Raw genomic sequence first — 21,678 nt, forward strand, 5'->3', positions numbered from 1 at the left:
GAGTGAGCGCTTGTTACTCGTCCCAGCTTCTGCCAACTTAGCAGTTCGAAAGCACATAAAAATGCAAGTAGAAAAATAGGGACCACTACGGTGGGAAGGTAACAGCGTTCTGTGCGCCTTTGGTGTCTAGTCATGCCGGCCACATGACCACGGTTCGGCTTTGAAACGGAGATGAGCACCGGCCCCTAGAGTTGGAAACGACTAGCATGCATGTGCGGAGGAACCTGTACCTTTACCTTTACTTAGGCTTCTTCCACTTTTGTGTAATCATTCTGTGCACAGTTTCTCTTTTTCCTGTCTTCCAAGATCATTCTTCCTTTCTATTATTAGTGGTAATTTGTATGAATCTTTATTAGCCCGGAATTAAAAATTAGTATCAAACAGGGATGGGGATTACCTACCTATATTTGCCCTATTTCTTTGAGGTCTTTGGTGCCATCAACCATGATATCTTTCTGGATCAGCTCAGAGGAATAGGGATGGGGGAAGCACAGTATTGTGCTGGTTTGCCTCCTTAGGGTTGATTCCAGCTGGTGCTGATTGGGGAGAATAGTTCTTGTCCTCAGTCCCTATTATGAAAGGTGCTGCAGAGTTTGATGCTCATCCTTCACTGTAGGATGAGATATCCTGAGGATACCCATTGTATATTTCTGTCCCTGGCAAATACTATACTCTGAATGTCTTATGCTGGTGCTTGGAGGCTGTGACGGTCTATATCAGGAACAGTAAGCTTCAGTGGAACCCTGGCAAGATTGGGTGGCTTTGGTTTTGGGACCAGATGCCTCTAGGATATGGGTGTCAAACTCGATCACGTCACATGACATATCATGATGCCTTTGCGAAGCTAGGGTGGGCATGGCCTGCATGTGATGCATCCAGCTTGCGGGCTGCCAATTTGACACCCTGGTTCTAGGACTACATCATCTTTGATGCTGGATGAAGTTGCTTTACTCCAGAAATAGCTGGTATGCAATCCAGGACTTTTCTTGGACTCATGATTATTATTCAAGGAACACGTGGCAGTCATTGCTAGAAGGGCCATTGTATAAGTTTGTGTTGTACACCAATTGTATCCATTCCTATATTGTAATCTGTTGCTCACAGTCACTAATGTCCTAGTTGAGTCCTGAGTGGATTATTACAATCCACTCTACATGGCACTGGTCTTGGAAGCATCATGCAGAATGCAGTGGCACAAGGAGTTGTGTCTGTTTCTAGAACAGCACATAAGCTGCATTGATTTCAGTTTGGGACCAATTCAAAGTACATGGCATGGGACTGGGCTATTTGAAGAACCTCCTCTCCCCAATTACATCTTACCTGTCCCATTACGTCTGGCAGATAGCATGCTTTAGATCCTGTCTGCAAGAGCCTTTTACTTACAGGTCCCAGGAGGCAGGCTTTCTCTTCTGTGGCACCCACCTTATGGAATATTCTTTCCATTGCCTCCCCCCTGCTCCCCTGAATGAGGTTGGCTCCATCCCTGTTAATGTTCGGTAAGTCTCTGAAGACCTAGCTTTGGCTTCAGGGTCCCAGGAGATCAGGGCTATTCTAAAGTACCACTATCACTGTGTTTGATTTATATTTTTAATATAAATTTTAATATAAATGTTTTTAATATTTTTAATAATGGCCATTTTTAATGATTGCTTTTATATAGTTATATAGTATATATTGGGGTCCCCAACCGTCGGTCTGTGGACCAGCACTGGTCTGCAGCATGCTAGAAACTGGGCTGCACAAACAAGCGAAGCCCTATCCATGGAATGCAGGCAGCACATGAAACCATGCCCACTCTGGTTTGTGGAAAAAATTCTCTCCGTGGAACTGGTCCCTGGTGCCCCAAATGTTGGGGGCTGCTGGTTTATATAGTATTTTTTTTAGTGTTGTACACCACCCAGAGACACTTTGTCTGAAACAAGCAGCCATATAAATTTGATAAATATTTTAATGTTTTGCATTTCACACACTTTGTTGTTTAATTATATGGTGGTAAGGATTAGTTTATTGTTTGTTTTTTATTCTGTTTGCTGCCCAGAGTCACATTGCCTGAATTGGGCAACTTTACAAATTTTGTTTAAAATAAATAAAAAAATAATTAAGGTCCTTATTAAATATATCATTAGCCAGCAGCACCTGCTTGGAAGGTTATGCACACAAGAGAGCGTTGCCTGAAGTAGCTTGGAGTAATACACCTGCCAAAGTAAAATTAGAGGTGTCAACCTTATATTACAAAGGGTTGGTGGGTAGGATCAATAAGATAAGAAACTGGACTAAGAAGTAAATTCTAGGTGGACTAAAATTTCAATGAAGAGCACTTCCTTTTTAATAAACCGACTCATTGATGTAGCCAGGTCTTTCAAGGTCAGAAATATAGTAGAAATTGGTGACATTTTTTGAAGACAAAAAGGCAGATCTGTCTGAAGTCCTTCAGAGGAAATTGTTCAGTACAGCTGGATCAAAGGGACTTTTGTCCAGAAGGTACAGAGACACTGAAGAATTTACATGAATGATATCCTTGTAGAGGACTGAATAGTCTTACCGTAATAGTTAATCAAATAAATTATCAAAATTATAATAATTTTTAGAAAATGTGATTCATTATTTTTTAGAGAATTAAGGGGTACTGTGCAAGCTTGATTTATATTCAGATCTTCTGTTTAGGCAATACTTGAACATTGTTTCAGGTTTCAAACATGTTCCATCCAGAACGTAATTTTCAGCATTCTTGCTAAATAAATGTTCTATCATTGATCTAAATGATGAGATGGTATTGGTACTTAAAGAGATTAAATTGTTTTTGTCTTTTATCAGGGATTTTCAGTCATATGCTTCTGTCACTTAATAGTTGCATTTTATCTTCAGAATAATTTTTTATTGCTGACTAAATTAATTGAAAAAGTTCTCAAATACATTTGGCACTTTTTTAAAAAGTGAATTTTCTGATTTTTGCTATTTGTACATTTTTAAATTCATTCATGAACTAACAGCTTTGAATTTCAGAAGTCTGATGACAGTTTCTTGTGTCATTCAACTTAATTTGAGAAATTATCACTTTAAACCAGGTTTTTATAAATAGCTGGGGAAAATAATTCTATTTTGATAATGCATATAAAAACTCTAGAATTATTAGCACAATTTCAATCTTCCCTCTAGTTTAATTATATGTAAAATGTATGAAACATATTTATATGGCTTAAATATATTTCAAGAATTTACTTGCATGCATAATTATTGGAATACAGTAGCATACTGGGTGATATTCTGATGTTGTACCGCAGGGGGCAGTAGTCTACTTTTTATACTGTCCTATTTATTAGCTTCATCACAACAAATGCAGACTTCATTTTAAAATGACTTTTATATGCCTTTCCCTTGTGCTTTATAGTAATCGAAAGAAATATACCACTAGCACTTATGTGGTTACAACTTAAAAGATTTCTGTTTTGGTGTTGCAATAATTTGATTTAGGTCTTAAATTTATATGTGTGCATGTATGTTTAAGTTGTGTGTATGATGTATATATATACACATAAGCATTTCTCCTTTTACTTCCCAGATACATGCATCCAGTATATATACGTGTGGTGTATTTCCTCAAAAGATTAAAATAATGTTCTTATTTATCTGTTTTTAAAATTGTCTTGTTTTGCAACAGAAATTTTGGGCTCAATTGTGGTTGTAAGTTGAGGATTACCTATGCAAAAAAAATAAAAATCTGCCGTGTATCTGTAAACTAACAATGAGTTCCAGTTTTGCAAATATTAAATCTTTCAAGTTACAAATGGTAAAAAAAAATCCTGATCACATACAGATGTAAATACTAATAAAAGTCAGTTAAGTTAGAGTAGAGCGTAAATAGAGTAGGGATCCACGTGTTTGAATTTTATACTTTCAAGTTGAATTTCTTCTTAAAACTGAAATGCAAAAGTAAACTGTCCTGCATCATTGTTTTCTAGAGCCAAAACCAGTACCTGCTTATACCAGTATTGTATATAATAAATAAGGACAAGCAATTTTATTTCTTTTCTGTACTTTACTGATTTACAGGGCTAAACTTAAACATTGTTACTACACTCAGATTTTTTTCTTTTCATTTTCCTCTGCTCTTGAAACATGGTGTTTCTTAATACTCTTTTAAATCAGTGGCCCCCAACCTTTTGGACACCAGGAACTGGTTTCCATGGAGAAAAGTTTTTTCTTGGACTGGAGGGGGTGTGGTTTTGCCTGCTGCTTGCATTCCACGGATGGTGCTTTGTTTGTTTGAGTGACCCGGTTGTTGGCATGTTGCAGCCTGGTGCTGGGCCACAGACCAGGGGCTGGGGACCTCTGTTTTAGATTCCATTATGGAGACTGTAGTCCATGCAAAGTTGAGTATAAAAATAAGCACTACTGATAAGAACTATATTCTTTTAATATCTTTACCATTACTTCATATATAATGAAGTAAAGGTAAAGATATTAAATTTAATCCTTGTGGTTTCATAAAGTCACATTGTTCAGGTGTAGTGATAATAATAGGCAGAAGTTGGAATTTTTAGAAGTTTATCTATAGAAACTATTTTTTATTGGGTGGTACAGCGGTGGCCTCATAACTGGATGTTCAACTATCTGGCAGTCGCCTCTGCAGTTCTTGTTAAGTATGTTGTTAAGTGAATCATTGCAAATATTAAGTTACTAGCGTAATTGTAAAGTGAATTTGGCTTCCCCATTGATTTTTCCTGTCAAAAGACCAGAAAAGGTGATCACATGACCCTTGGGTATGTAATAAATATGTACCAGTTACCAAGTGTCCAAATTTTGATCACGTGACCATGTGAATGCTGAATGGGGATGGTCGTAAGTGTGAAAAACAGTTATGTCACTTTTTTCAGTGCCATTGTAACTTTCAGTGGTCATTTAAATGAATAGTTGTAAGTCAAGGACTACCTGTAGTAGGATAACCTATATTAGATATGATTAATAATATATTTATTTCCTTATAACCTAGTACATGTAAACTTCAAATTTTAGTAAATGTTTCAGTGTTGATGTAATTCATTAGAAGTACAAAAATGTTTCAGAGTTGACATTCATAAACCATCACTAGATTTTTATTAACAATCCTTCCACTTCTTAGTCTTTTTTTCCTACAGTGAGGGAAAAAATTATTTGATCCCATGCTGATTTTGTATGTTTGCCCACTGACAAAGAAATGATCAGTCTATAATTTTAATGGTAGGTTTATTTTAACAGTGAGAGACAGAATAACAACAAAAAATCCAGAAAAATGCATTTCAAAAAAGTTATAAATTGATTTGCATTTTAATGAGTGAAATAAGTATTTGATCTCCTATCAATCAGCAAGATGTCTGACTCCCAGGTGTCTTTTATATAGGTTATGAGCTGAGATTAGGAGCACTGTTTTAAAGGAAGTGCTCCTAATCTCAGTTTGTTACCTGTATAAAAGACACCTGTCCACAGAAGCAATCAATCAATCAGATTCCAAACTCTCTACCATGACCAAGACCAAAGAGCTGTCCAAGGATGTCAGGAACAAGATTGTAGACCTATACAAGACTGGAATGGTCTTGATGAGAAGGTGACAACAGTTGGTGCGATTATTTGCAAATGGAAGAAACACAAAAAGAAACACAAAACGGTCAATCTCCCTTGGGATGGAGCTCCATGCAAGATCTCACCTCATGGAGTTTCAATGATCATGAGAACAGTGAGGAATCAGGCCAGAACTACATAGGAGGATCTTGTCAATTATCTCAAGGTAGCTGGGACCATAATCACTAAGAAGACAATTGGTAATACACTACGCTGTGGAGGACTGAAATCCTGCAGCATCTGCAAGGTCCCCCTGCTCAACAAACCACATGTACAGGCCCGTCTAAAGTTTACCAATGAACATCTGAATGTTTCAGGGGAAAACTGGGTGAAACTATTGTGGTCAGCTTAGACCAAAATCGAGCTCTTTGGCATCATCTCAATTCACCGTGTTTGGAAGAGGAGGAATGCTGCCTATGACCCCAAGAACCCCATCCCCACTATGAAACATGAAGACATTATGCTTTGGGGGTGTTTTTCTGCTGAGGGGACAGGACATCTTCACCGCATCAAAGGGACGATAGACGGGGCCATGTACCATCAAATCTTGGGTGAGAACCTCCTTCCCTCAGCCAGGGCATTGAAAATTGGTTGTGGATGGGTATTCCAGCATGGCAGTGACCCAAAACACACAGCCAAGGCAACAAAGGGGTGGCTGAAGAAGAAGCACATTAAGGTCCTGGAGTGACTTAGTCAGTCTCCAGACCGTAATCCCATAGAAAATTTGTGGAGGGAGCTGAAGGTTCAAGCTGCCAAATGTCAGTCTAGAAACCTTAATGACTTGGAGAGGACCTGCAAAGAGTAGTGGGCCAAAATCTCTCATGAGATGTGTGAAAACCTGGTGGCCAACTACAAGAAACATCTGACCTCTGATTGCCAACAAGGGTTTTGCCATCAAGTACTAAATCATGTTTTGCGAAGCGGTCAAATACTTATTTCACTCATTAAAATGCAAATTAATTTATAACTTTTTTGAAATGTGTTTTTCTGGATTTTTTTGGTTGTTATTCTGTTTCTCTTTGTTAAAATTATAGACTGATCCTTTCTTTGTCAGTGGGCAAATGTACAAAATCAGCAGGGAATCAAATATTTTTCCCCTCATTGTAAGTTCTTTCAAAACGAATTTGGTAAATCTTGGCAAATTGACAGTTACTTTTTCACAAGGAACTCTTATCAATATAGTAGCAACTAAGTTTTTTCTTTGTTAGTATAGCACTTCTGCATCAAAACAATTGTTATGTAAAAAAAGGATATTAATTGTCAGGAAGAATATCCATCAGGAATTTCCAGCAGAACAGCAAGAAATAGAAAATGTACAAATAATATAGCCTTCCCTCCCTCTTTAGTCAAGAAAGAGGAAATTTTCAATAATTTTCATAACACAATACACAATCAAATTACTTAAACTGTAACTATATATATTCCAAAGGTATTCCCAGATAGATATATGTCAGCAGTGCTTTTTTTGTAAAAGAAAAAAGTGCCAGAACTCACACATCATGCAACCCGCCTTGCCTACCCTACAAGGTTCCATCCAAAAAAGGTGCCGGAACTCCGTTCTGAGGGTTCTATGACAAAAAAAGCCCTGTATGTCAGAAAGATTATTATATTCTTAACAGTAGTCTTACTGAAAACAGTGGCTTTATTTTAAGTAAACACACACGGATTACAGTGTGATTTACCGTATATACTTGAGTATAAGCCGACTCGAGTATAAGCCGAGACCCCCAATTTCACCCCCAAAAACTGGGAAAAGTTGTTGACTCGAGTATAAGCCGATCCGCCGTTCTGCAAGCCTCTGCCGCCAGCAGAGGCTCGATCCGCCATTTTGCAAGCCTGAATACACAGGAATACCCTGTGTGGCCGCGGCTCTCGGGGAAGCCCTGGCTGTCCGCTTCCTCGCTCCACGCTGCCATTCGGGGCCCGCGCGTTCCCCGGGCAAATCGCGGCGCCCAGCAGGCGAGGAAACACGCCCGCTCCAGTCGCCCCCCCTTCCCTCAGGAGACGCGAAGCAAGTGACCGCCCGGAGCTTACCGAGGACTTGCGCGCGGCCGAGGCTTCGGTGCTTCCAGGATCGCGCGCACCTCTCCCAAGCCGCCGCCGTCCGGAGACCTGCCGAAGTTTGGGGAGGTTTGGGGAGGTGCGCGCGCACCTCCCCAAACCTCCCCAAACGTCGGCAGGTCTCCGTTCCTCCGCGCAGACCTGCCGACGTTTGGGGAGGTTTGGGCGCCTCCCCAAACCTCCCCAAACGTCGGCAGGTCTCCGTTCCTCCTGCCGACGTTTGGGGAGGTTTGGGCGCCTCCCCAAACCTCCCCAGGTCTCCGTTCCTCCTGCCGACGTTTGGGGAGGTTTGGGTGCCTCCCCAAACCTCCCCAGGTCTCCGTTCCTCCGCGCAGACCTCCCGACGTTTGGGGAGGTTTGGGCGCCTCCCCAAACCTCCCCAGGTCTCCGTTCCTCCGCGCAGACCTGCCGACGTTTGGGGAGGTTTGGGCGCCTCCCCAAACCTCCCCAAACGTCGGCAGGTCTCCGTTCCTCCTGCCGACGTTTGGGGAGGTTTGGGCGCCTCCCCAAACCTCCCCAGGTCTCCGTTCCTCCTGCCGACGTTTGGGGAGGTTTGGGTGCCTCCCCAAACCTCCCCAGGTCTCCGTTCCTCCGCGCAGACCTCCCGACGTTTGGGGAGGTTTGGGCGCCTCCCCAAACCTCCCCAGGTCTCCGTTCCTCCGCGCAGACCTGCCGACGTTTGGGGAGGTTTGGGCGCCTCCCCAAACCTCCCCAGGTCTCCGTTCCTCCTGCCGACGTTTGGGGAGGTTTGGGCGCCTCCCCAAACCTCCCCAGGTCTCCGTTCCTCCGCGCAGACCTGCCGACGTTTGGGGAGGTTTGGGCGCCTCCCCAAACCTCCCCAAACATCGGCAGGTCTCTGTTCCTCCTGCCGACGTTTGGGGAGATTTGGGCGCCTCCCCAAACCTCCCCAGGTCTCCGTTCCTCCGCGCAGACCTGCCGACGTTTGGGGAGGTTTGGGCGCCTCCCCAAACCTCCCCAAACGTCGGCAGGTCTCCGTTCCTCCTGCCGACGTTTGGGGAGGTTTGGGCACCTCCCCAAACCTCCCCAGGTCTCCGTTCCTCCGCGCAGACCTGCCGACGTTTGGGGAGGTTTGGGCGCCTCCCCAAACCTCCCCAAACGTCGGCAGGTCTCCGTTCCTCCTGCCGACGTTTGGGGAGGTTTGGGCACCTCCCCAAACCTCCCCAGGTCTCCGTTCCTCCGCGCAGACCTGCCGACGTTTGGGGAGGTTTGGGCGCCTCCCCAAACCTCCCCAGGTCTCCGTTCCTCCTGCCGACGTTTGGGGAGGTTTGGGCGCCTCCCCAAACCTCCCCAGGTCTCTGTTCCTCCGCGCAGACCTGCCGACGTTTGGGGAGGTTTGGGCGCCTCCCCAAACCTCCCCAGGTCTCCGTTCCTCCTGCCGACGTTTGGGGAGGTTTGGGCGCCTCCCCAAACCTCCCCAGGTCTCCGTTCCTCCTGCCGACGTTTGGGGAGGTTTGGGCGCCTCCCCAAACCTCCCCAGGTCTCCGTTCCTCCGCGCAGACCTGCCGACGTTTGGGGAGGTTTGGGCGCCTCCCCAAACCTCCCCAAACCTCCCCAGGTCTCCGTTCCTCCTGCCGACGTTTGGGGAGGTTTGGGCGCCTCCCCAAACCTCCCCAGGTCTCCGTTCCTCCGCGCAGACCTGCCGACGTTTGGGGAGGTTTGGGCGCCTCCCCAAACCTCCCCAAACGTCGGCAGGTCTCCGTTCCTCCTGCCGACGTTTGGGGAGGTTTGGGCACCTCCCCAAACCTCCCCAGGTCTCCGTTCCTCCGCGCAGACCTGCCAACGTTTGGGGAGGTTTGGGCGCCTCCCCAAACCTCCCCAGGTCTCCGTTCCTCCTGCTGACGTTTGGGGAGGTTTGGGCGCCTCCCCAAACCTCCCCAGGTCTCCGTTCCTCCGCGCAGACCTGCCGACGTTTGGGGAGGTTTGGGCGCCTCCCCAAACCTCCCCAAACGTCGGCAGGTCTCCGTTCCTCCTGCCGACGTTTGGGGAGGTTTGGGCACCTCCCCAAACCTCCCCAGGTCTCCGTTCCTCCGCACAGACCTGCCGACGTTTGGGGAGGTTTGGGTGCCTCCCCAAACCTCCCCAGGTCTCTGTTCCTCCGCGCAGACTTGCCGACGTTTGGGGAGGTTTGGGCGCCTCCCCAAACCTCCCCAGGTCTCCGTTCCTCCTGCCGACGTTTGGGGTGGTTTGGGCGCCTCCCCAAACCTCCCCAGGTCTCCGTTCCTCCGCGCAGACCTGCCGACGTTTGGGGAGGTTTGGGCGCCTCCCCAAACCTCCCCAAACGTCGGCAGGTCTCCGTTCCTCCTGCCGACGTTTGGGGAGGTTTGGGCACCTCCCCAAACCTCCCCAGGTCTCCGTTCCTCCGCGCAGACCTGCCGACGTTTGGGGAGGTTTGGGCGCCTCCCCAAACCTCCCCAGATCTCCGTTCCTCCTGCCGACGTTTGGGGAGGTTTGGGCGCCTCCCCAAACCTCCCCAGGTCTCCGTTCCTCCGCGCAGACCTGCCGACGTTTGGGGAGGTTTGGGCGCCTCCCCAAACCTCCCCAGGTCTCCGTTCCTCCTTGCTGACGTTTGGGGAGGTTTGGGCGCCTCCCCAAACCTCCCCAGGTCTCCGTTCCTCCGCGCAGACCTGCCGACGTTTGGGGAGGTTTGGGCGCCTCCCCAAACCTCCCCAGGTCTCCGTTCCTCCTGCCGACGTTTGGGGAGGTTTGGGCGCCTCCCCAAACCTCCCCAGGTCTCCGTTCCTCCTGCCGACGTTTGGGGAGGTTTGGGCGCCTCCCCAAACCTCCCCAGGTCTCCGTTCCTCCGCGCAGACCTGCCGACGTTTGGGGAGGTTTGGGCGCCTCCCCAAACCTCCCCAGGTCTCCGTTCCTCCGCGCAGACCTGCCGACGTTTGGGGAGGTTTGGGCGCCTCCCCAAACCTCCCCAAACGTCGGCAGGTCTCCGTTCCTCCTGCCGACGTTTGGGGAGGTTTGGGCGCCTCCCCAAACCTCCCCAGGTCTCCGTTCCTCCGCGCAGACCTGCCGACGTTTGGGGAGGTTTGGGCGCCTCCCCAAACGTCGTCAGGTCTGCGCGACGTTTGGGGAGGTTTGGGGAGGCGCCCAAACCTCCCCAAACGTCGGCAGGTCTGTGCGGAGGAACGGAGACCTGGGGAGGTTTGGGGAGGCGCCCAAACCTCCCCAAACGTCGGCAGGTCTGCGCGGAGGAACGGAGACCTGGGGAGGTTTGGGGAGGCGCCCAAACCTCCCCAAACGTCGGCAGGAGGAACGGATACCTGCCGACGTTTGGGGAGGCGCCCAAACCTCCCCAAATGTCGGCAGGAGGAACGGATACCTGCCGACGTTTGGGGAGGTTTGGGGAGGCGCCCAAACCTCCCCAAACGTCGGCAGGTCTGCGCAGAGGAACGGAGACCTGGGGAGGTTTGGGGAGGTGCCCAAACCTCCCCAAACGTCGGCAGGAGGAACGGAGACCTGGGGAGGTTTGGGGAGGCACCCAAACCTCCCCAAACGTCGGCAGGTCTGTGCGGAGGAACGGAGACCTGGGGAGGTTTGGGGAGGCGCCCAAACCTCCCCAAACGTCGGCAGGTCTCGGACGGCGGTGGCTTGGGAGAGGTGCGCGCGATCCCGGAAGCACCAAAGCCTCGGCCGCGCACAAGTCCTCGGTAAGTTTTTTTTGTTGACTGGAGTATAAGCCTAAGTGGAATTTTTCAGCCCAAAAAGTGGGCTGAAAAATTCGGCTTATACTCAAGTATATACGGTAGTTGCATTTTATTTTTATTTTTATTTATTTTATTTTAATTCCATTTATATCCCGCCCTTCTCCGAAGACTCAGGGCGGCTTACAATCTAAGAAGCACAAATCAATGTGCTTAGCAGTAGCCTTCATTCTATGTATATGCCTGCTTATTATGGCTTTCATACACACCCAAGCAGCATTATTACAAAGTCAGCTTAATTGCCCCCAAAAATCTAATATTTTGTTACATACATGTGTTCTAAGCTATAAATGTTTTACACTATTAGCTCATTTGTTAATATATATTAGTTTTTAAAAAGGCTGAAATTAATGTGTTAATATGCTGAACATTTTAAATTGTTGTTAAGGATGTTTTCCCCATCCTTCTAAAGTTCAGAATAATGTTATTTTCCTCCTTTTCCAAATTTCAGTTTCAGTGGAAAGTAGCAAGTATTCCTGAAATAAATACTGTAAGGTATTGGTAATAACTTCTAAGTAGCCCTCCTGCTATAGCCATGGGATTTTGGGGAGGATTTTTTTTTCAAGTGGCCGTAGCTGGTAAACATTTTGTTACCCTAGCAACGTATTTTAACCATAAAGAAATTTCCCTGTTTTTCTTTCCTTACCACCAAGTTAGAGTAATCTGCTAAAAATGTATGTATTTAAATTGGAGACATTTTAGAGGTTTATTTTTTCCTCAGCTAGACAGCACCAAGAAGAACTGATGAATACAAATTAAATTCTGGAAATTTTTAGTCTCCTGAAATGTAAACTGAGGGTCAAACTGTAAAAAAGCTTCTTGTTAATAAATTAAAGTAGAAAATGCAGTAGATTTCTGAGCAAACAATTATATATCAGTAATTTGCAATTAACTTTACTCTCTAAATGTAATATCGAGATATAAAATACTATTGAAAACTAAGATTTTTTTTCAAATTAGTATTATTAAACTTAAACTTTGGTGTCAAAGTTATAACTGCTGCAACTCTCCTGAAGTCATTCACTCTTATGATGGACTACAGCAGACATGTCAAACACGAGGCCCAGGGGCCGCATCCAGCCCATGAAGTGGTTTCATGTGGCCCGTGAAGCCATCCTGGAAACAGTGAGGGAACGGCCCCCACTGCCTTGGCCCTGGCCCAGAGACCCTCCTTCTGCCAGAGACCCTAAGATCTGTCCCACTCCTGCCCAGGCCCCCATAAGCACCCTTCATGCGAATGATGTAGAGCTGGCCACACCCACCCAGTAGGCCATACACATTATAGCCACGCCCACCCAGTAGGCCACGCCCACCCTGGCCATACCCACCCGGCCCCCTGAGGGCAACCGCAATGCTGATGCGGCCCTCAATGAAATTGACACCCCTGGACTACAGGGATTCTGCAGTGCTCACCTACCCCACTGGGTCCCTGCATGTACTCAACGACCCAATGGAGATCAGGCGGTATAGCAGCGCGAATCAGGTGGAGCTTGCAAACCTCCAGCTTCCTTCTCACCCAGCAATCAAGGGCAGATTGGGGCATAAGTATATAAAATACGATTAATAGGCAATCAGAATACCCGTTTAAATTTTTAGACATTATGCTTTACTAATTCTTCTGCAAACCTTTTAAACGATATTAGAATACAGGTAATACTTACATTAATTCATTAAATAAATAAGAATGAATTAATATACAAATTCTAGCAGATGCTTTTATGTTTCAGGTTTTATCAACTGCTGAAATTTATTTTTATTTTATAACTTATTTTTAGTTAAAGTATATATGACTTTCTGTTGCCAAAATAGTCTATTCCTTAACTAAATCTTAGAATTAAAACCCCGATGTGTACATATGTATTGTGTCTGTCAATATGTTTTTAGAAATATTTTTGTACTTTAAATATTAAATCAGTATTTAGTAGAACTTGTACCATAATTGAGAATGATTAAACTGAGCACTTAGTGGATTGGAAATATGTTTTGGTTATGATCTTTAAGTCCCTACATGGCATGGGTCCGCGATACCTCGAGGACCACCTGCTGCCGGCGTCGACTCCCCTCCGCCCTGTGCGCGCCCACAGAGAGGGCCTCCTCAGGGTGCCTCCTGTCAGGGAATGTCGACTGGTGGCCCCCAGGGGGAGGGCCTTCTCTGTGGGTGCTCCGGCGTTATGGAATCAACTGCCGGTTGAGCTCCGGATGGCATCAGACCTCCGATCCTTCCGTCGCGGGTTGAAGACCCATTTATTTGAACTAGCGGGTCTGGCCTGATGGGGGTACTTGGGTTTTTTATAGGTTTGTTTTATTATTCTGGTTTTAACTTGGGCATTAATTTAATTATCTTTTAATGTTTGTACTGTTGTTTATATTTATGCCCTGTGAACCGCCCTGAGTCCCTTTGGGAGAAGGGCGGTATAAAAATCTCAATAAATCTTAAATCTTAAATATTAATGTCCAGAATGCCTAAGTCATCTGCATACCTAAAAAGTGAGAAATGTTCCTGTTTCCCAGTTATATTTATTTATTTATATTATTTATATGGCCACTCATCTAACAGGTGAGTCGAGGTGGCGTGCAGGGATTAAAAGCATGTAAATCAGAATGTGGAATTTACTGAGGAGGACATGTAAGCTTGAATTATATTGAACTATTGAAGATGAATTGTATTGAGGATTCCATTTAGCCATTTTTCATAATTCGTTTTTTTCTTTTTGTTTATTAATTTTCTTAGTGCAGTTGAACATCCAGAGTTTAAAACAGCATGCTTAAATGTTTCTTCCCCATTTTATTCTCACAGAAACTCTGAGTTGTAGACATAGTGACTGGGTTGAAATCACTTTCTGAGTTTTATGGATATGCAGAAAGTTAAGTCCAAATCTCATCTCAGAATGTTTCCTGTACAGCTCAAGAAATTCCAATTATACATGGATTTTTTTTGCTGTTTTCTTTCTGTTTTTTTATTTATGAACATTTCAACCCAATCTCATGAATGTTTTTTATCCAACAATAATTTTTAAGGGATATTTTGGGGTAAAAGGTATTAGTTTTAAATGATTAAAATCTGAAATTCTAGGCTATAGCAAGATTACTGGTCAGGATTGTGAATCCTGGTTTTAGCAAACATTGCAGCAGCTTACTCTGTTTTGAAATTAATAGGAATTTTTAGTTTCAGTGGAAAGGGAATGCAATGTGACCAGGGTCACATTGGCTTCTATGTTGTCTCAGTTAAGGATAGAAATATATTACTAGAATTACTTAATAAGCATCAGTATGTTTTATAATTATTCAGTTTTTAGTGCTTTGGGCATACAGTATATTCTGTTCTGAATGATATTCTCACAGATCAATGGTGCCATTGAGCACATTAGAACTAAAAAAATGTAAATTCAGTGTAATGGATTATTTTTCTCTATATGAATACAGTTTTTGCTAGAGTTTATAAGAATACTAAAGTTGTGGCTTATATACAGTTTTTATCTAGTAAGTAGGAATGCATTGGAATGGATTGCCTCTTTAGAAAGGTTTTTAATGTTGATTTTATGACTGTATCTGTCAGAAACATTTCATGCTCATAGTGGGTTAACAGAGACTGCTCTAAAAATAGAGTAACAGATGAAAGTAGTTAGGGGTTTGGAATTGTTTGTTTCTCTATATTGTTACTTAGCTGTGCCAGTAGGCTAAGCTTTTTGTGGCTTTTAGTGGAAAATGTTAAAAGTATCAACAGAATTTTTATGTTAGAACTGAATTAGTCATACACAACTGGCATGGATACTCTGTGAGAACTGCCCAAAAGCTCTTTCTTCTCTCTGCACAGGAAGTTGCATCCAGAGCAGTAGCTTAGTTCTTTGGTAAGTGTAACATGTGAGCATTACTAGGCATTTCATACTGCGGTTCTGCAGCCTGCTATTTAGATGATCGCTTGATTGGAGTACTGCTGTGGGTGCAACTTTATTCCTGTTAGTGTCTTTTGTAATTATGTTTTTAAGGCACTATATCTGCAATAACATCTACTGCATCAAAAATCATAAATTAATAGTAGTCTTTGGATTGAGCATTTAACCTGAAGCAACCTCCAAGATGGCATCGACATAGATCTTTGAATAAAGAAGTTGATTATATGTAGGATCTGATTTTTTCCCCCTTACTGCTCCCACTCTTTTTTCATCTTACTTTGGTCTGAATGACGCTATAAGAAGAACTCTATTCACACAGTGATAAAAAGAAGCATTGGAGTGATGAACTACTTCTGCGCGTAAAGTCTAAAGCAATAATTCAAGTGCTTATGCTTAGTATTTTCTTAAAGTGCTTGTACTTGCTGTTTTTATGCCTTCTTGGAGCAGCTAGAACAGTGGGCTGATGCTTGACAACAAATATACTGCATTGCTTTCTGCCTGCTAGAGTGAAGCATTCTTTGTTACTGTATGTTAGGGAATCTGGGTTGAACAAAGAGTATTATCATTATTATTTCCATTTTATTGTCCTTTATTGTCTGAATTGTTATGTGTGAAGGCATTGCAACCTAGATATACATTTCAGGAATTTTTAAATGAAGAAATATTAATCTTGAAGATCTAGTTTTGAATAACTATAGAAAAATAATTTTTACTTGTGAGTTTTAGATATGAAGACTAACATTTTATTAATTAAAATGAATTATGAATGGAAGCACTTGATTAGTCATGTGTGCCTTTTCTGGTAGAAATCTGACTACTATCAACTGAAGACTGACCTTGTTGGACTGGGGAGAGCTGTGATTATCTCTGCCAGAGCAATTGTCTCTTTCTGCACAGAATGGTGTTATGTTGTCTATAACAACGAGCATACTGTTTAGAAAAAACTTATGTAGAAATTAAACAAAAGCAATGTATTTGATATAATATATAGAATATATTCACTGTTGTAATTTGTATTTTAATATTGTTTGAACTAAGATCAATACTGAATGAAAATTCAGTAGGAACGGATTTTTTTTGAAAACTTTGTTAGAAAATACATTGTTAACTGAATTGGCAACTAGTAAGCATATTAGTTGTATGAGTTAAAAATTTGAAAACACGGGACTAGTTTTTTGTAACAGGTTAGAAGAAAAGAACTTTTATGTTCTGTCTGCGTATCACTGCAACAAGGCAATTGCAAATTTAAGTTGCTGGTTTTTTTAATGATCAAATGAGTCGAGTGTGTATTGTTGTTTTGGAGGAGGTGGAAGATGATTCTCCCACATTTATTTCCAAACTGCCTCAGGAAACCATATCTCTACATCCTTCAGCTTCAGAGTATGGCATGGTAAGGGACTTCTCTTGTATGTGCCTTATTATAATTTTGGTTCAAATCATTTGACTTGATATAAATACTTTTGCATATAAAATATAATTGATAATTCATCTGTCAAAATAGAAATTAATAAAAATTCAATATATACTAATTCCTATTTTATGGAAAACTATTTTCTAATATTCTTAGGAAGATTGTGGCCATTTTCTTTAGAAATAAAAAGGGGAAATACTTAATGATCAGTATCTGCTAGTTTAATGGATTCTAATTGGCTGAGAATTCTTTTTTAAGAACTCATGGTATGCTGTGTTCTTAAACATGTATACATAGATCATGTGGTTTAAACTAATCTTGTAATAGAAGCTAATGTTTCTATTAAGATTTAGATTGATTCATTATACTATGGCATGTGTGCATTGTTTTCCTAAATTTTGTAAGGATGATAAAACATGTACAGTAGATATTCTTAGAAATATGTAATGATTGTCAACAGATAATTTAGATATTTTGCACTTCTTTGCTTATCACAATAACTACATAAACTTTCCTTTTTTTCTATTGGCAAGTTTTGTAATGATAACATTTGCAGTAGATATTTTTCAAAATATGTAATGATTATCATCAGATAATTTAGATATTCTGCAGTTTATCACAATAACTACATAAACTTTCCTGTATTTTCTGTTGTAATGTATTATTGCATTTTTTAGAGTAATGTGGTAAGGATATATAACTTTCTTTTGTCACAATATGTAATATATTCCATAATAGAATACATTTTCGTTTTGTTTTGAAAATAGTACATTTGTTCAAGCAGAACATTTTGTAGTGATTCTTTTTATAGCTTTCTAAGATAACTTTCTAAATGTTTTGTTATTCATGGTTTAATATATAATTACACTTGAACATTACTCATCTTAAAATTAAAATATATTGCTGTTGTTTATATTTCAGCCACCACTTGTCCAAGCTATATTTAATGGAGATCCTGATGAAGTTCGTGCACTAATTTTTAAAAAAGAAGATGTCAATTTTCAGGTAAACAGATTTGTTTTCTCCTTTTTAGAATATGATTTAATCTTAGTAAATTCAGTTCATGCAAGTCAAGGTAATACTGTTACTACTCTCCTTGACAGATTTTAGCTATTTTTTAGTAAATTAATGTTAAACAAGACCCTTATAGTTTTAAAATGTATTTTTAAAGATTCAATTATCACTAACAAATCGCAAGAAAGAAAATTGCTATGACAAATGTCATTTTGACACTGTATTTAGTCATAGAATTTATTTGTGTTTATTCTCTAGGTTGATACTCCACTGTCAAATAATTCCTGAATATGTTATTTGGCAATTTAGTAGAACTGGAGTTAATTTTCTTTCATGAATGCAAGAAGCTTCCTAATACTGTTCGGTATACCATGAATACCAAAGCTTCCTAATTGCTTTATTACTAGTATGAGTAAATTATTGGTTTTCATGGATGTTAGGACAAGAAAAAATTCCAATAAAATGTTAAAATGTGGCATAGTTCTTTCAGTGTTCTATCATAAATATCATTCCATTAACACCAAACATTACATAGGGCCCGAAACCCCAAAATAAATAAATGATTTTATAATAAAGTTGTTCAATTAAAATTAGATTTAGCAGGTTTTTTTGTCCTTTCTAAAAATTTTTGGAGAAACCTAAAAATTTTTTGTAGCACTTTGGAGTTTATTGGGCCTCGGAACTGTGCCCATTGTTCACATAATATAACCTAACCCTCTTCCACCGTACTCCATTTCTTCTTCCCTCCTCTGTCCCTTTAGACAGTTAGAGCACATACCTATTAGACTGTTTTGGATTTTTGCCACTATTTATGCCATAGGGTATGTAAAAATAGAATCTGGAAGGATGGGTTATAGTTAGTATGAACAGCAATATTTTTACATATATGCAGCTACATTTTCTCTGTATATCTGTTTGAAAATGGTATATATCTATAACTTTACATTTCTGATTAAAAGTAAATTCTGAATTTATTGAGATGTAGTAAAAAGCATAATTGAGATTCTCTTCATTAGTCTGGCACACTGAGAAATACGTTTTATGTACTAATCAGGAACAGCAATGTCAGTTTAACTATTTCTTTGTGATATTTGATTATGTAACATCATATAAACTCTTAGTGACCACATAGATAATTTTTTTCATGATAATCTGTTCCTAATTTGTTCATTTGCTAGAAAAAAAATCATTTGGCAAATTGAATTTCCTGAATAAATGTAGGAAACATTCATTTTGTTGATTTATATGTCATTAAATATTTGGTTGGTGTGATGCAATAATATAGGCATCTAGAGCACTCTGGAGGAAGATCAAGAATGAAGTCAAAGGAGCCTATGTGAGAACTTAACCTTATGGTGGTAAGGGTGGAGAACATATTTAGTTCTCCATACTTATTGCATCTGCAAATTGCTGCCAGGAGCCCTGTTTCAGGTGACTAGGGAGGTCCTGCAAGGCCACTTTAAGGAATATTCGTAGCATCTGTCAGATATAGTTGCTAGTTGAATTCTGGTTAGGCAGATCCTTTGGAAGTAACTGAAACAAATCTTCCTATTATCAGGGAGGAGTTTAACCAGTTGACCTGAGTAAGTGGGCTATGAGCTTGGCCAATTGTATTCTGGACCTTTGCCCCTCCTGGTTGATTAAGGCCTCCCAGAAGGTGGCATGTGGATGGGCCTAAGCAGTAGTTACTGCCTTTTTGTGGAAGGTGGCGGTACTGCTTATCTTGAAGACAGTGGTGTGCTTTTTTTCAAAAGATGTCAGTGTACCCAGCCATGTTAAACGTTTAATTTTCATGTAATATTCAAATTTCCTATTTTGGTATGCAGCTTTAGAGAGGCCCTTGGATGAAGTGGGTTGTCTGGAGGATAGCAGGAGACCAGGAGTTCAAGTCTAGCCTTAGCTGGTTGACAGCTGGTTGACTTTGGGCCTGTGCCTCTGTCAGTCCAATCCACCTCATAGTGTTGTGGGGAAAATAGGAGGAGGAAGGTGTGTTGGATATGTTTGCTACCTTGAGTTATTTGTAAAAATGAGTACACATAAATATATAAAAATAAAATAGCATTGAAGCACCAATGGTTGCATCTGCTGATAATCTTTGGAGGGCTCAGGGATGGTGCAACTGTCATGGCTCTACTGGGTCTCAAAACCATTAATCCTGGTCTCCATCTGGACTGTCTCTGGAATTGTGAGTGGGAGACACCATTTTGTGGATTCTATTTTTTTTTGTTGTCGGTTCCAACTTGATGCTGGTGGGTAAGGAGAATAGAGCCCAAGGCTCATGCAGTGCCCCTCTCTTCTCCTTTCCTCTCCTTCCTCAACCTACATGAAACCATTGGGTAAGGTTATCTGATGGTAAAGTGTACAATGTCATCAATCTTGATGATACCCAGCTGTATGTCTCTATCCCCGTTTGGACAGATGATTCTGTCAAAATGCCTGGATGCTACAAGATACTGGATAGGGAATCATTGATTTTGACTCAATCCTAAAAAGGGAGAGTGCTTTTTATTATCTTTGACATTGGAAGAGGTTGTACTCATCTGGATCATGCCTTGTTTTTGTTTGATTATTTTATTTGTTGTTTTATGGTTATGTGTTGCTATTATGAACCACCCAGAATTATTTAAGATGGGGAGCCATACAAATATTTTAAATAAAAATAAAATAAATACTTTATTAGAATCAGAATAAGTTTCAGTTCAATTAATCACTGAAAATATTTAGAAGATTACTAATATAATTATTGTTGCTATTACCACCTTTTAAATTATAGTAATAATTTTGTTTATCCAATCAGTGCTTTATTTTATTTTTAGAGCGAGGACACTTATTTAGATTTTTAAAGTTATGATTCATCTACTTAATAGCAAATAAAATTTAACAAATTATAATTATTTATTTAAGTAGTACTCATTTTTTAACAAATTGTTTAACGAGAACTTTTAAGTCTGATTAAAACATCCCATTTAATAAAAGGATATTTTATGTCTTGAAGATTAGAAATGTATTTATATACACATCTGTATGAATTTTAAAATATATTTTCTCCTGTATAATTTTGGCTTACATGGTTTATTGCTTTATTTTATATTTTCAGTTTTAATATATTGCTTCGATTTAAAAAAATCTGAAAGCAAATATTTTATGCCAGAATTTTAAATTGTAAATCATTTCATGAATGAGTTGCTAATGATTAATATTTTTTTCCTCTTAATAAAGGATAATGAAAAGCGGACCCCTTTACATGCTGCTGCATATTTTGGAGATGCAGAAATTATTGAGCTGCTTATTTTATCTGGTATGAAGTTTTTTGTTTATAGATATTTTGGGCAAATTCTTCATATGGAAAACCTTTTTTTACAAATCCTTGCAAATGTAGTAAGAAATATTGATAATCTCTTTTATATATTAACTATTTTAATACCAACAAAAGGTCAACTTTGTGGGCATCCATTTCTAAAGAGATGTAACTGCCACTATGATACTATATTTCTGGCTATTATATTGTTTCTGTGATTGGAAAAAAAATCATAGAGAAACCAAGTTTTAATTAAAATATTTATTTTAAAGCAAGCAACAAAAAATCAGAAAAATTAGAATTATGAATTTTACAGAGGAAAAAATGTCAGATGTTATGAATTAACTTATTTAAAACAATGGTTAAAAATAAGTGTTAGGAAGATCTATATGGCTAATTGTCACATTGGAATTCTAATATTTTCCTTTTTTTATATGAAAATGTAAAGTTGCTAAACTGTTTTTGATCGGAGGAATTTGGGTTATTGTTAGAATATGCCAAATTTTCTAGAATGAAAAATATACTAGCAAGTTCAGTTGTTTTCAGTGATTATTAGCATGCCAAAAGAGGAAGTAGAAGTAGTTCTTGACTTACAATCATTTGTTCAGTGATCAAAATTATGGTGCTGAATGAAGGGACCCATGATCCCTGCCTGAGGTTCCAACCATTGCATGA

General features: G+C 40.9%; 1 protein-coding gene across 4 annotated transcripts in view; it reads left to right on the forward strand.

Annotated features, from left to right (window-relative positions):
• Nucleotides 1-21,678, forward strand: part of ANKRD28 (ankyrin repeat domain 28) — a gene marked incomplete at its 5' end in the record, with an annotated part of 85,095 nt that overhangs the window by 10,889 nt on the left and 52,528 nt on the right. For 2 of the 4 annotated variants that reach the window (XM_081345082.1, XM_081345084.1), the window contains 3 exons: nucleotides 16,554-16,670; nucleotides 17,613-17,696; nucleotides 20,925-21,003. In XM_081345082.1, coding sequence (XP_081201208.1) covers nucleotides 16,554-16,670; nucleotides 17,613-17,696; nucleotides 20,925-21,003 — 280 coding nt within the window. Of the gene's footprint in view, nucleotides 1-16,553; nucleotides 16,671-17,612; nucleotides 17,697-20,924; nucleotides 21,004-21,678 lie in introns of those variants that run through there. The other 2 variants (XM_081345085.1, XM_081345083.1) reach the window with 1 other exon arrangement.

The sequence above is a fragment of the Vipera berus genome, assembly GCF_964194415.1.
Source record: "Vipera berus genome assembly, chromosome: Z".
NCBI classification, from domain to species: Eukaryota; Metazoa; Chordata; class Lepidosauria; order Squamata; family Viperidae; genus Vipera; species Vipera berus.